The 15294-nt window shown below is 51.7% G+C and overlaps 1 protein-coding gene across 9 annotated transcripts in view; it reads left to right on the top strand.

Moving 5' to 3' along the window:
* PPP1R12B (protein phosphatase 1 regulatory subunit 12B) overlaps positions 1-15294 on the top strand; it is a 170588-nt gene that overhangs the window by 38656 nt on the left and 116638 nt on the right. For 7 of the 9 annotated variants that reach the window (XR_011560988.1, XM_070768778.1, XM_070768780.1 and 4 more), the window contains exons 2-3: positions 8716-8846; positions 14235-14353. Coding sequence is in view for 8 of the 9 variants with exons in the window: in XM_070768778.1 (XP_070624879.1) it covers positions 8716-8846; positions 14235-14353 (250 nt within the window). In the remaining variant the exon portion in view is untranslated. Of the gene's footprint in view, positions 1-2008; positions 2127-6690; positions 8478-8715; positions 8847-14234; positions 14354-15294 lie in introns of those variants that run through there. The other 2 variants (XM_070768782.1, XM_070768781.1) reach the window with 2 other exon arrangements.

The raw sequence follows: 15294 nt of genomic DNA, 5'->3' as shown, positions 1-15294 counted from the left end.
ATAGAGGACAAGATAGTGAAAGGTGTGGAAGGGGCCGCGTCTCCAGCGTCGCCCTCCCCCAGTGTCGCCCTCTCCCCCGCGCCACCCCCGCCCCCGGGCGCCCCCTCCCCGCCCCACCCCTGGCATCATCACCCCCCAGCAACCTCATCCCCCAGCGTGATCTGTGGGATCGAGGCCGGGAAATCCGGCTGCCCAGAGCCCGGCGTCAGTGTGCTGCGCCTGCACCGGAGTGCACGGGCCTGGGGGGACGCTCCTCCAGGCCAGGGCAGGCTCTGAGACACGGCAGCGAGGTCGGCTCTGGGCCCGTGGCGTGCGGTGGCGGTGACAGTTGCGGGCTATTCTGGGGATGGAGGCAGCTTTGTTCTGTGAGGCCTCCCTCACACTCCCAGATTAACGCCGTCAGCTGCTCCTGCCTCTGATAGAGAGGGCAGGGCAAGGTACAGTTGAGGGGGGTGGTGCTCCCTTTTCTCCAGGCCCTGAAGTCAAGCCTTTTTCCTGGGGGAGAGATGCTTATTGCCAGGGAACGGTGACATGCTGGTTCTAGGAAGCTTTAAATGATTACCTGGCAATTTCTCTGGTAGCCTTCTGGACTAATAATTAAATAATATCTCCTTTTCTCAAGGAGCTTAGAACAGGTTGTTACTTTAGTAATATTCTGTGTCGAAAGTGACATCAGAAAGCCCTTTAGTGTCTTGGCCTGTTCCATGGGAGGCCCGTGCAGCCCTGCGTGGGGGCCGTGGCTTCGTAGGTGGCCGCCTGCCCGCCCCTCACTGAGGCCCGGAAGAGGCGCAGCACAGCTGCAGAGGGAGTGGGCAGAAGCGTCTAATGTAGTCTGTGTTTAGCTGAGAAGCCTCTCAAGGACTGTTTGTTTCTCTTCCTTTAGTCATACTCATTCTCCTAGTGAAGGGGAAAGTCGCTCAGTTGTGTCCGGCTCATTGCAACCACGCGCACTGCAGCCCGACAGGCTCTTCTGTCCTTGGGGACTCACCAGGCAAGAATACTGGACTGGGTAGCCGTTCCCTTCTCCAGGGGTCTTCCAACCCAGAGACCCAAACCCAGGGCTCCCGCATTGCAGGCGGATTCTTTAGCCATCATGGAAACCCTCCTAGAGGGAAACAAATTCCCCAAGACAAAGAACAGAGAATGGTCCCCCTTAGATGCCTGAGCGGAGAAGGCAGTGGCACCCCACTCCAGTACTCTTGCCTGGAAAATACCATGGACGGAGGAGCCTGGTGGGCTGTAATCCATGGGGTCACGAAGAGTCGGACACGACTGAGAGACTTCACTTTCACTTTTCACTTTCATGCATTGGAGAAGGAAATGGCAACCCACTCCAGTGGTCTTGCCTGGAGAATCCCAGGGACGGGGGAGCCTGGTGGGCTGCCGTCTATGGGGTCGCACAGAGTCGGACACGACTGAAGTGACTTAGCAGCAGCAGCAGCAGGTGCCCGAGAGCGTCTGCCTGCAGCTCTGTGGGCTGGCCTGCCTGACAGGGTCCGCTTTAGTTGACTGTGGACAGACTGTTTGACTCCCGTGGCTTCTGACCTAGGGCCCCACAGCATCCCAGGCGCTACAGGGGTTTCCTGAAGGCAGGCGTAGGGAACAGGCTCCGTGATCCTGCTGGCTCAGAGTCTAGAGCTGGAGGGCAGCGGTGCGTGAGGATGAAGTAGGATTCATGCTTTTTCCTGGGAAGGCTGTTGCTGTTGAGTTGAACCGTTGGCTTAGAAACAGCGCCAGGCACTGTGCCAAGGCTATACCCTCTGAACCCTCACAAAGCCTGCGAGGTGGTGGTGTCCCCACCCCCAGCTGAGCCCTGGTGTTCAGGCTGCGTCCTCACTCGGGACTGTGCGCACTGGCAGGGCTGGTCGCGAGCCCGGGTCTGCCCGGCCCCTGCCATGCCCTGTGGAGTGCCAGGCGGGGCATCTGACAGGTGTGCCGCTCTGCCTCCTCCCGGATGACTCTGCAGACGGGCGCTGTCACACGAGGCTGGTGGCGGTGTCTCGGACATCCTCACGGCGTTGTTCCTCACGGTGTCATTCTTACACGGACACCGTGTCAGGGGTGTGAGAGTCATAGACGGGAGTGATCATGGAGCTGGCAAGGAAGAGAGCGGAAGTTACGCTGAGGTAAAGAAAAGGAAGGGGAGACGCGAGGGGGAAGAGAAGACACATTTCTCCTGTTTGGTACCTGCCGCGCTGGGGTGACATTACCTCTGGAATTTGGCTCAGTCATCTAAGGATGAAGAACTGTCTTGAGAACATTGGCTCCCAGAATTCTGTCTGGTGATGGTATGGCCCCTGGCTAAGTGTCCCAGCTGGTCTCCTTCCAGAGCCAGAGAGATTTTGCAGCCAAGCAAGGAGCAGCTGACTCGTGCTCCTTACTAGCACAGGCCAAGAGGGCACATTTGACCTCCCGACACAGTATATGACTCCTGGGCAGAGAGTGTCCTTAACCTCTGAAGCACTGTCTCCTCCTCGAATTTCAGTACCTATTTGAAAATACCGTCTTCCATCCTTCCAGTTAAAGTATTAGCAGCTTTTAGTGACATATTCTGTAGGGGGTTAGCTAAATCTTAACCTGTGGAGTTGCAGACTGGCAGACATGCAGAGTGGGAGAGATTCACTGATAATCTGAATTACAAAATGGTTCATAATATTATGAATAGTTATGAAATATTTTATATGGTAAGGAAGTATGAGGAAAGCTTATAGAGTTGATCAACCTAAGCAAACATAATAGGAAAATTTTTGATTTTTTTTGGAACTGCTGGTTGAAAAAGAGGCTTTTTTGAATACTGGCTATAAAAGTCATCTGGCCTCAAAAGGTCAAATTGGAGGGATATATGACTTCAAATCAAATCGAGGTTAAGATGTTTAGCTAATTACACTAATTGTAAAAAGTATATCATGTGGTTTGGGGGAAATGAACACGATGCTTTTTGTAACCAAGATTGTTGTTGTTCAGTCGCTGAGTCATATCTGACTCTTTGTGACCCCATGGACATGGACTGCAGCACGCCAGGCCTCCCTGACCATCACCAACTCCCGGGGTTTACTCAAACCCGTGTCCATTGAGTCGGTGATGCCATCCAACCATTTCATCCTCTGTCGTCCCCTTCTCCTCCTGCCTTCAGTCTTTCCCAGCATCAAATGAGTCAGCTCTTCACATGAGGTGGCCGAAGTATTAGAGCTTCAGCTTCAGCATCAGTTCTTCCAGTGAATATTCAGGGTTGATTTCCTTTAGAATGGACTGGTTTGATCTCCTTGCAGTCCAGGGGACTCTCAAGAGTCTTCTCCAGCACCGTAGTTCAAAATCATGAATTCTCCTGCGCTCAGACTTCTTTTTAGTCCAACTCTCACATCCGAACATGATTACTGGAAAAACGATACTTTTGACTCTACAGACCTTTGTCAGCAAAGTGATGTCTGTGCTTTTTTAATACACGGTCTACATTTGTCATAACTTTTCTTCTAAGGAGCAACCATCCTTTGATTTCATGGCTGCAGTCACCTTCCGCAGTGATTTTGGAGCCCAAAAATGTAAAATTTGCTATTCTTTCCATTTTTCCCCTTCTATTTGACGTGAAGTGATGGAAACAGATGCCATGATCTTAGTTTTTTGATTGTTGAGTTTTAAGCCACCTTTTTCACTCTCCCCTTCTGCTTTCATCAAGAGGCTTTTTAGTTGTTCTTCACTTTCTGCCATTAAAATGGTATCATCTGTATATCCGAGGTTGCTGGTATTTCTCCAGGCAGTCTTGATTCCAGCTTGTGCTTCATCCAGCCTGGCGTTTCTCACGATGCACTCTGCATGTGCAAGTTAAATAAGCAGGGTGACAGTGTACAGCCTTGACGCACCCATTCCCAATTCTGAACTAGTTTACTGTTCCACGTCTGGTTCTGCTGCTTCCTGACCTGCATACAGATTGCTCAGGAGGCAGGGAAGGTGGCCTGGTGTTCCCATCTCTCTAAGAATTTTCCACAATTTGTTGTGATCCACACAGTCAAAGGCTTTAGCAGAGTCAATAAAGCAGAAATAGATGTTTTTCTGGAACTCCTTTGCTTTTTCAATGATATAGCAGATGTTGACAATTTGATCTCTGATTCCTCTGCCTTTTCTATATCCAGCTTGAACATCTGGAAGTTCTTGGTTCACATACCGTTGAAGCCTAGCTTGGAGAATTTTGAGCATTCCTTTGCCCTTCTTTGAGATTGGAATGAAAACTGACCTTTTCCAGTCCCGTGCTGAGTTTTCCAAGTTCGCTGGCATATTGAGTGCAACACTTTCACAGCATCATCTTTTAGGATTTGAAATAGCTCAACTGGAATTCCATCACCTCCAGTAGCTTTGTTTGTAGTGATGCTTCAAGGCCCATTTGACTTCAGACTCCAGGATGTCTGGCTTTAGGTGAGTGACCACATCATCGTGGTTATCCAGGTTATTAAGACCTTTTTTGGGTACAGTTCTGTGTATTCTTGCCACCTCTTAATATTTTCTGCTTCTATTAGGTTCATACCATTTCTGTCCTTTATCATGCTCATCTTTTCATGAAATGTTCCCTTGGTATCTCAGTTTTCTTGAAGAGTGTTGAGGTCCTTTAATGGACCAGAACCTGGTGGTCCGGAGTCGACCACTAAGAAAGTAAAGGAGAGAAAGAGGCTGATATTCCTTGGTTTACACAGAAAGCCAGTAAAGCCCCTGACATGGGACTTGCTCTGTTCACAGAGGCCTCAGGTGCCCTCTCGATGGGGTGAAGATGCAGAGCGCCTTCTCGAGAGGGTCTTAGAAGCCCAGGCAGGAAAGTAAACTCAGAGAGCCTCAGTGCTCCAGGGGATCAGCCTGAAAAAGAGAGAGAGGGAGAGAGAGAGAAAGACAGACACGGAGACCAGAGCTCTGATGGAGCAAAGGTGTTTTAATCAACATGGTGTGGGCATATATACTGTCTTACAAGGTAGTTATTCTCAGCAAAGATAAAGATTAAAATTCCAGGCTTACAAAACATAGGCGATCCATATTAAAGAGAGAGAGAGTTGTAAACAATCACTTTTACGGTGTGGTTCACAAGAAGAAAGAGGGTACTTATCACCATATAGAAACACTAATGAAGGAAATGCCTGGATTCCTCAGTCCTGGGAGACGCTTGCCTCTCCTCTTGATTCCTGAATATTCAGGAATTAATAAGGAGCAGAGAATTCCTGACAGATCCAACACAGCACACAGGAAGCCTCCTGTTAAATGCTTCCTGACGGAAGAGATCTCTAGTCTTTCCCATTCTGTTGTTTTCCTCTAGTTCTTTGCATTGTTCACTTAAGAAGGCTTTCTTATCTCTCCCTGGTATTCTCTGAAACTCTGCATTTAGTTGGGTATATATTTCCCTTTCTCCTTTGCCCTTCACTTTTCTTTTCCCAGCTATTTGTAAGGCCTCCTCAGACAACCGTTTTGCCTTCTTGCATTTTTTTCCTTTGGGGTGGTTTTGGTCACGCTTCCCTGCACAGTGTTGCCAGCCTCTGTCCATAGCTCTTCAGGCACTCTGTCTATTGGATCTAATCCCTTTAATCTATTTGTCACTTCTGCTATATAATCAGAAGGGGTTTGATTTAGGTCAGACCTGAGTGACCTGGTGTCTATCCCAGATTTCTTCAGGCAGTTCAGTCCAGTCGCTCAGTCATGTCCGATTCTTTGCGACCCTGTGGACTGCAGCATGCTAGGCTTCCCTGTCCTTCATCAGTTCCTGGAGCTTGCTCAAACTCATCAAATCAGTGATGCTATCCAACCATCTCATCCTCTGTTGTCCCCTTCTCCTCCTGCCTTCAATCTTTCCCAGCATCAAGGTTTTTTCTAGTGAGTCAGTTCTTCGCATCAGGTAGCCAAAGTATTGGAGTTTCAGCTTCAGCATCAGTCCTTCCAATGAATATTTAGGACTGATTTCTTTTGGGACTGACTGGTTGGATCTCCTTGCAGTCCAAGGGACCCTCAAGAGTCTTCTCCAATACCACAGTTCAAAACCATCAAGTCTTTAGCGCTCAGCTTTCTTTATAGTCCAACTCTCACATCCATAGCTTTTACTAGATGGACCTTTGTTGGCAAATTAATGTCTCTGCTTGTTAATACACTAAGTTGGTCATAACTTTTCTTCCATGGAGCAAGCGTCTTTTAATTTCATGGCTGCAGTCACCATCTGCAGTGATTTTGGAGCCCAACAAAATAAAGTCTCTCTCAGTTTTCCATTGTTTCCTCATCTCTTTGCCATGAGGTGAATCTTCAGCCAAGATTACCTAATTAAATAAATATCCTCTAGTTTGAATCAACCGCTTGTCATCCAGTGCTTGTTTCTAAATGGGATTGACATGAGGTTTATCTGGAGAGGTTTCTGTTTTAGTCCTCTTGCTGGATAGATGCTTCTTAAGTGTTGTAGTTCTCCTCAGAAGCCTGGTTCAGTTCTCCCCAGGGAAATCTTTTGCTATTTAAACGGTTGTCCATTGTCGTTCAGTCGCTATCTTGTCACTTTTGTGACCTGCCCCCACCCCACCCCCACCCCAGACTGCAACGCACCAGGCTTCCCTGCCCTTCACTATCTCCCAGAGTTTGCTCAGACTCATGTCTGTTGGGGCGATGATGCCATCCACCCGTCTCATCCTCCTGCCCTCAGTCTTCCCCAGTTGCTCATTATAACTGTAAAATATCCATTGGTATGTTTCATTGAAGACATCAGTTCTCAAACTGTTTGATCTAAGTAATCCTTGACATTCTGAAAATTTCTTCAGGACCCTAAAGAGCTTTCGTTCATAAGTATTATTACATATTACTGAAAAGTGTTGAAACTACCTGCTTAGTAATTCAGTCAAAATAGCAGTAGCCCATTATATGTTCATATGAAACAGGTACTTTAGTGGAAAAGAGCTGTGTACTTTCAGAACCAAAAGCAAAGTAAAAGCAGCCCGTCGACGTGGCATAAAGGGAAGAGCGGCTTGTCCTGCACCTGCGTGACTCTCTGCTCGCGTCTGCCTTCTGTGTCCTGTGATAGGTTGTTCTGATGAATGTATGTGAGGGAAATCCGGGCTCACACGGGTGTCTGTGTGGAAGGGGGGAGTGTCCTAACAGTCTGCTCACACGGCTACGGGTGTTCCAGGTGCTGTGCTGAAATGCCAGCAAGAGTAGCGTCTTAAATATTAGTCACAGTCTGGAATCTGGATTCCACACTGTGGAATCAGTGGAGTTTCCTTACTTTGTGACGTTAAAGTCCAGCATCTACCCTGTGTTTTGAGTGGATTTTTTACCTTGCGTGGTTTTCTCACACATGAATTTGCTTTTGTGGAAAGTATGGGTTCCTTGAGTTACACCGATTTCCAGATGTTAGTATGTATTTCCGTTTACAGTATAAATCACCTTTTTTGATAATCCCACTGATCACATTGGAAAACTGAACATTAGGGAGCTGTCAGGCTCTTGGTAGTTTTTTCAAAGTTCTGGTTTTAATTGGATGGCCAAATTTTGTCATTGGCAAGAAATACGAGGTTTCTTTCCCTTTGAAGTGACAGGCTCACTTTTCACTTTCGCGCCTTGATTGTCGTAGTTCATCTGTTGGTTCTTTTTGGTAAAGTAGCATCTGTGAAGAAAGCTGCGTGTTCATCTGGCACCTTGGGCAGGTACACAGAGGCTTTGTCCGCAGTCGGCGCTGAGCGCGGGCTGTGGGGAAGGGCCACACGCGTGCTTGCGGTTGTCAGAGGGCGTTAAGGACACTTAGAATCCGTGATTGAGGGTTAGTCACGTTAAGAGTTTCTACGGCTTCTTCAGGGTCATTATTGAGGGAAACCGGCCTCTAGGTGTTTGCTTTGCCCCTCAGAGGCTCCCGGCTCCTCGCCGTGGGGCTGCGTGTCTGAGTGCGGGCCTCAGCCAGTGAGGGGCAAGCCGGATATTAACAGTGTACACAAGTCAGCTTGACCTGGATAGTTGTTCTCAGCTAAAGTTTTAATTTCTTTTCTTCTTTTGCGAAGGAGGGGCTAAGAGACAAGTTTTAAAAAAGGGACTCGCATTTGCTGGGCCCTGAAGCATCTCCGCTGCTCTGGGTCCACCGGAGCCTTGACGGTAGTCGCCTCTGTCCACGTGGCTGTCCCTGCTTCTGTCCTCTGGCTGTGCTCAGATGGCCTGTGGGTCTTGTGGCTGTCCTTGCTGGCTGAGAGTGGGCTTGCAGCCTTTGTTCCGGAAGCTTCTCTGCCTTCCTGACGTTGCACAGACACACGTGCCGTGCTGTCTGCAGCTGCTCAGACGGACGTGGAGAGGAGCACACGGCTTCTGTTTGAGGGCTCACCGCACCCTCTCGCCAGAGCAGAGATGGTTCAGCAGTCCTGGAACCTCAACTGCAGCTTCCCACTGAGAAAGGCGTATTTGAGCCTGTAAGATTCATAGGCAAATCAGTGGTTCCTGACGTCGCTCTTGGATGACGTGATGAAACAGCACTTCAGCGATCACTGTCCTTGGTTAGTCCTCGCGGCACTGTGACACGATCAGTTGCCATCATGCCGCTTTCACAGCTGAGCACTGAGGCAGGGAGGGAGTTGGGGGGTTTGCCTAAGATCCCAGGGCTGAGCAGCCCCCCAGACACCCTTCAGGACGTGGGGGCTGACACGCCTTGTTCCCCGGCTCCGCCGCACCGCCAGAGCCGGGGCAGCGTCCCCACACGCACTTGCTGAGTCAGTGACGGGCTTTTCCTTGCAGGCCTGCATTGACGAGAACCTGGACGTGGTGAAGTTTCTGGTGGAGAACGGAGCCAGCGTCAACCAGCAGGACAACGAGGGCTGGACGCCCCTGCACGCAGCAGCGTCCTGTGGCTACCTCAACATAGCAGAGTGAGTGGCTGGCGGTGCGTGCGGACACACGTGCTCTTCTGCTCTCGAGTCTGAGTTTCACATACAGCCGTGACCGCTCTTTACTGCAGTTCATAAAAGCGGGCAGTTGAATTAGTTCTAAGGAATAATTGATAACTGTGTTTTGCGCAGCTGCTAAATCTGCAGCTTCTTGGTTGAGATTTTGTGTTTGCTCCTGTTTGTAGGTGGTGCGTACTTGTTGGGACGCGCGGGGGTGGCTTCTGCTGGTCGCACTGTCTGGGCTGTTTCTAGCGGCTGTAGCTGGACATGTGCGGGGGCAGACCTGGGGAATTTCTTCACACTCTGTGTAGAAGAGCCCCACCACACAGTGTCTGGGCTGGAAGGGGTGCTGAGTGAGTGAGTGCTGAGTGAAGGCGTGGCCAGGGAGATAAGGTAGTCACATGTGTTCTGGATGAGACTAACTGTGGATTGCTAAGGTAAGTTCTCTACATAAAGCCGTGGTCCTTTGAAAGTCAGATGAGGTGTTTCACGGCCCCTTTCTGCAGGAGTGGAGCCCGTTATAGCCCTCCTGTTGCACAGCAGGGCGAGCTCTGTTGGCAGCGCTGCAGAGGGCTGGGAGCGATCCCTCGGAAGCCTCGCTGGGTCCCGTGAGAGGGTGCCGGGTGCAGGGAGTTAGAGGCGGTGTGCTGACAGACGCTGCAGGTTCTGAGGAGCAGGCGCCCGCAGCAGAGCTCCCCTCCTGGGCGGCCCCTCAGCCCACCTCTGCAGAGACATCCATTTACCTGAGAACCATGAACAGAGCCTGCCCGTCCCTTCTCACTGGTGTTTGTCTGTTCAGCGGCTTGTTTGTGATTCTGACCTCCTACATCTCATTCCGTCCGGGGTTCTGCTTTTCCCCTAGAAGGTGACAGGCAGAGCTCAGCCTGGAGTCGTGCTGGCCCAATCCTAGGGTCTGTCTCCCTCCTTTTAAAGTGAAGCTGAGACGGACGGTGGCTGCGATCGCTTTGTTGCCGTGGTTTCTTTACCCTGGCTTGTGGATGAACATGGTTCCTTTGGAAGTAAGTTCAAACTGTTAAGTGTCTGTTGCCGGAACAACCACTACTTTGAGTGAAGTAGACTGGTGAGTCACTGTCTCCTCGGGCACAGGTGGCCAACCCGGAGGCGCGAGCTGGACCAGCCCTCCCGGGCCACTGCTGGCTGTCCTCACCCTCCCCGTGTGTCCCCGTGCGGCTGCATTCCCAGGCCCGCAGAGCCCCCCTGCCCCGCAGAGACCCCCAGCCCTGCCCGCAGAGCCCTCCACCCCCACCCGCCCGCCGAGCCCGCCCCCCCGCCCCCACAGAGTCCCCCTGCAGAGACCACCGCCCAGCCCTGCCCGCAGAGCCCTCCCCCACAGAGCCCCCCAGGGCCCTCTACCCCCTCCCCGCAGAGTCTCCCCCCCCACAGAGCCCCCCCCCTTGCAGAGACCCCCACCCCCTGCCCACAGAGCACCCTCTGTAGAGACCCCCCACCCCCTGCCCGCAGAGCTCCCCCTTGCCTGCAGAGACCCCCACCCCCTGCCCCCAGAGCTCCCCCTTGCCCGCAGAGCCCCCCTGCAGAGACCCCCACCCCCTGCCCGCAGAGCTCCCCTTCACCCGCAGAGCCCCCCAGAGCCCTCCACCACGCCCCCCCCTGCCCGCAGAGCCCCCCAGAGCTCTCCACCCCCTGCCCACAGAGCCCCCCGCCTTTAAGGGCCTCAACCGCAGGGTCTATGAGCGGTGTTTCAGAGATTAGTGCCCCGTCTTTCCCTCGTTTTTCTTTTTGTATCTTAAAAACCTTAAAGATTTTATAATTCTTGAGGTAAAAGAGTAAGAATGAGAGTAAAAACCTTACACTCTCATTCCCAGAATCTTTAGAAAGTCTAAATTTCAAGCAAGTGGAAATGAAGAACAGCCAGACTCCCTTTCTAGGGAAGAATCAGTGCATTCTAGCGTGATGACCTTTTTTAGTCTCATATTTCAACTCTGTATGATACATTTTAAAAAGAGGTTAGGGCTGTTACTGCGCTTGGAGTCAGGCCTGTCGCTAGTCAGCTGGGTGTCTCACGCTCCTGTTGGCACCGGTGTCTGACTTAGAAGCGGCGGACGGACCGTGTCTCACGCTCCTGTTAGCACCGGTGTCTGACTTAGAAACGGCAGACTGACCGTGTCTCACGCTCCTGTTAGCACCGGTGTCTGACTTAGAAGCGGCGGACGGACCGTGTCTCACGCTCCTGTTAGCACCGGTGTCTGACTTAGAAGCGGCAGACTGACCGTGTCTCATGCTCCTGTTAGCACCGGTGTCTGACTTGGAAGCGGCGGACGGACCCAGACAACAGCATTTAGAGCGGCTTTATATTAGTGGTGCTAATTTATTCTGAGTTTTTGAACACATCTCGGTTTCTTTGTTCACCCCTTAGAATAGTAGCAAAAAGACCTTACGTTGGTGGTGACTTAAGAAGGACACAGAGGCTTTATTTTCTTTCTTTCTTCTTGTTCTTTTCTGGCCAAGCTGTGCATGGCTCGTGGGATCTGAGTTCCCTGACCCGGGATGGAACCTGGGCCATGGCTGTGAAAGCGCCGTGTCCTGATGACCGGGCCTTTAGGGAAGTCCCAAGAGAGGCTTTATTTTCTAAAGGCCATGTTTACTGAAAGTGAAAGTGAAGTCACTCAGTCGTGTCCGACTCTTTGTGACCCCGTGGACTGTAACCTACCAGGCTTCTCCATCCATGGGATTCTCCAGGCAAGAATACTGGAGTGGGTTTCCATTTTCCTCCTCCAGGGGATCTTCCCGACCCAGGGACTGAACCCGGGTCTCCCGCCTTCCAGGCAGACGCTTTACCCTCTGAGCCACCAGGGAAGCCCATGTTTACTGAGCTAAGAGGTATTTCTGAGCCTCAGGGTAACTGTAAAGATCCTCAGGATTACAGGAAATATTACTTCATGGACACTTCGGTGGCGGTGCCATGGTTAAGATTCTGTGCTACCACTGCAAAGGGCGTGGGTTCCGTCCCTGGTGGGGGAATTAAGATCCCTCATGCCGCACAGCATGGTCAGAACAGAAAGAAGACTTCATAGGTGATACTTGTTCAGGTAACAGTGTGAACCTGGAGAGGCTCCGCCCCCATCAGCCCGCCCCCAGGGTGAGGATGGTCTGGGGCAGTGTCTCACTTGGCACGTATCCCTCTGATTCGGGGAGACCCAGGTCATTTCTGGACAGGAGTCGTCTCCATCAGGGTCCGAGAACTTCTCAGGAAAGGGAAAAGCAGGGCCTTTATGCCCGAGTGACGTTGCCGCTGACCCAGGAAAGAATGGAAAAGGCGTCCGAGTGGAGCAGCTCGATGCTGGGTTTATTTCGAGCAGTGTTTGTGGGTTGCTAGGAGAGAGTGCACGTTGGATGTCACAGTGGTGATGCCCGTGAGGAGGACACAGCTGTTGTCCTGGAGCTGCAGTCAGCTGGGGGCGGGCGGGGGCAGAGGGCCAGACTTAGTGCCAGAGGCGGAGTCCAAGGAAGAAGAGGGAAGGTTCGGCTGTCAGAACATGCAAAGGCCTCTAAAAGGGGCTTTGAAAGACATGGAAAGTTTCTAATAATAGCAGGAAAGGGGGGAGGGGAGTGTGTTTCATCAGTTGGAGGGACTGTTGAACTGTGGGAGGCAAGTGAGCTATTGTGTTTGGGGATAATGCGGGGTTCAGGGTGAGCAGAGAGGGTGCAGCTCAGTCCACATGTGTGTGTGCGGGGCTGACTCTGGGGGAGTGTGGGGTTCAGAGTGAGCAGAGAGGGTGCGGCTCAGTCCAGGAGCGTGTGTCCTGCGCTCACTCTGTGTATTTTTTGCATTTTGGTTTCCCAGGGTTGGGAGGTGAAGGAGCATGGACATGAAGGGCAGCAGGTGGCCTTAGTGTGGTCAAGGAGAGCAGAGGGAGCGGCTAGCCTCAGCGCGGAGTCTGTCTTCCTCTGAGTCTGTGAGGGGAGAGTGGAGACAGCTGAAAGTCAGATGAGTTCATATATGTGCAATCCACCTGTAAGGTAGACACATTTATGGGTGCTCTGTTTATACCAGGTACTAAGCAGTGAGAAAGCAGTACCCTCGAAAAACGTGCTATAAATCTAATAGCTGCAGATTCTCCTCTGCCAGCTCCTGAATGCAGTGGCCACGCATTATCTTTTTAAATTCTTCTGCAGTGTCTTTAAAACGTGTTGTTGTTTGGTCATTCAGTCGTGTCTGACTGTTTACGACCCCATGGACTGTAGCCCCCCAGGCTTCTCTGTCCCTGGGATTTTCCAGGCTAAGTGGAAAATACTGGACTGGGTTGCCATTCTCTTCTCCCGGGGATCTTCCTGATCAAGGGATCGAACCTGCATCTCCTGCTCTGGTAGGTGGGTTCTTTACCACTGAGCCCCAAGGGGAGCCTCAGTGTGCTAAAAACGTGCACCCTTAAACGCAGAAGGGGACCTGTAAATGCTTGCTGCGTTGTGGATTGGTTGAAGTCTAATTTAAGCAGTTTTTCTTTCTCCTTTAAATACTTGTATTTGGGAGCACTCTGGCATTGTTGGGGTTCTCACTGGCCCCAGAGTGACTTGCTGTGGTGCCAAGATGAACTGGAGCTGAAGTCAGAAGATGGGGCCATAGCTCTGTCTTTCAGCTCTAACAGCACCCACGTGGCCTAATCCTGAAATTGTGTAAGACTCATTATATAATTGTACGTGAAAGTACTTTGAAAATCAAAAGGATCTCTGTAAGGTATCAAAGTTATCAGGCCTTTGCTCTTTAGTATTGAACACTGTATTGCCTTTCGATATAGAATCTAATTATTTAGAATATACTCGTTTATTTCTTCAGTCATTTAGTTTTGTCTCAGAGTGTAGACTTCATGGAGTTGGCTGGTTGGAGGGAGAGTTCCGTGGACGTGTAGCCTAGGCAGATTTATGAAAACTGTAATTGTCCTTCGTTCTGTTTTCGTGCCCTGGCACTGCTCACTGTGCTCTCAATGGGAATGGGGAGCGCTTCTGTGAGAATCGCTCCGTCTCTTCCGGGGACTCCGTTCTCAGTGTTAGCGGTGTCCCAAGCCCTCCTGGAAGCCTGGGTTTGGGCCTCGGCCTGGGGTGAGCTCGAAGGCTGCGTGTCTCCCTGGTGGTGTTTACACAGCGCCCTGCCGCCCACCGGGACTGAGAGAATGGGGTTCAGGGACGAGTGTAGAAATCCCACTTGTAGGCATTGTTCTTATCAAGAAATAGAGACGCTTTTGATCCCAGCTGTTGAAGGCTAGTGGAGTGCCTTATCTGGGACCACACTAAAACTCCAGATGGAGGCCATGCTCTGCGCGGAGCCCCAGGCACAGGAGTGCCGCTGGTCTCAGACTGGAGAGGTTGATTCTGATTCTGGTCTTGTCTGCATAGGTATTTCATTAACCATGGAGCCAGCGTGGGCATCGTCAACAGCGAAGGTGAAGTTCCCTCTGACCTTGCAGAAGAGCCTGCCATGAAGGACCTTCTTCTGGAGCAGGTGAAGAAGCAAGGTGAGCTGAGGGCCAGAGGGCAGGAGGGGCCTGGGCATCGCTGCACGACACTGTCTGCTCACGCCGGCCGTTGCTGCCCACGGCACATGTCCTGCTAGTCCTCGTGCGCGGATCAGCCAGGCCAGACTCCAGAGGCGCGTGCGGTCGGCCCGCCCCTGCAGCCCTGGGCCGTGCACCGCGGTGTAGTCGGGCGGCCGGTGGGCGCTGTGGCGCTGCAGGGCAGGCTGAGGAGGGGCGCACGCCAGCTCCCGAGTGTGCAGACGGCGTGGGCGTGGCGTTCCGCGGCCCTTGTCCTTCTGAGCACTGGCCAGTCCTCTCTCTGACTTTGCGCCTTTCCTCTTGAGCAGAGCTGAACGTGGTGCTGATGGGACATTTGTTGCAGCCTCTGAAGTGATCTTTAACCATCCTGACTATGAAATTTTCTGGCAGTTTGTCACAGTGAGGAAGCTAATTAATTAGACGAAGAAACTCTGAAAATACTTACTTTATATTTTCAGAAGAATCCACTTCAGAGAACCGGTCAGGATCTCTGACTGGAGGTCTTTGGGTTCTTTTAATTTAAAAAGTTGCAAGTAACCCTGGGCCTGCATGGCAGGGAGGACAGGCCTTGGGGCATCTGCCGGAAGTGCCTCAGAGCCGTGTGGGCCCGAGGCGCGGGGACGTGCCTTCCTGCCGGGAGCCCCGCACCCACAGTCTGCGGTCCCCCTGGGGGTCTCTCTGCTGTGACCTTCCTGATGGGATTCCTGCTGGCCGGACGGGCCTGCGTTCACACCACCCAAGGCCGCCTTTGCTCCAGCAGCAGAGCTGAGGCGCTGAGACAGGCCGAGTGCCTGCAGAGCTGAGAATACTAACACTTAATAACTTGTCCGTAATGTTCTGAAATAGAATCCCTCGGAAGTGTCTCTGTGCTGACTGCTCCTCAACTCTAGGCCACAGAGCTT

Source organism: Bos indicus, chromosome 16, assembly GCF_029378745.1.
Source record: "Bos indicus isolate NIAB-ARS_2022 breed Sahiwal x Tharparkar chromosome 16, NIAB-ARS_B.indTharparkar_mat_pri_1.0, whole genome shotgun sequence".
Taxonomy (NCBI): Eukaryota; Metazoa; Chordata; class Mammalia; order Artiodactyla; family Bovidae; genus Bos; species Bos indicus.
This window is presented reverse-complemented; position numbering and strand designations above follow the sequence as displayed.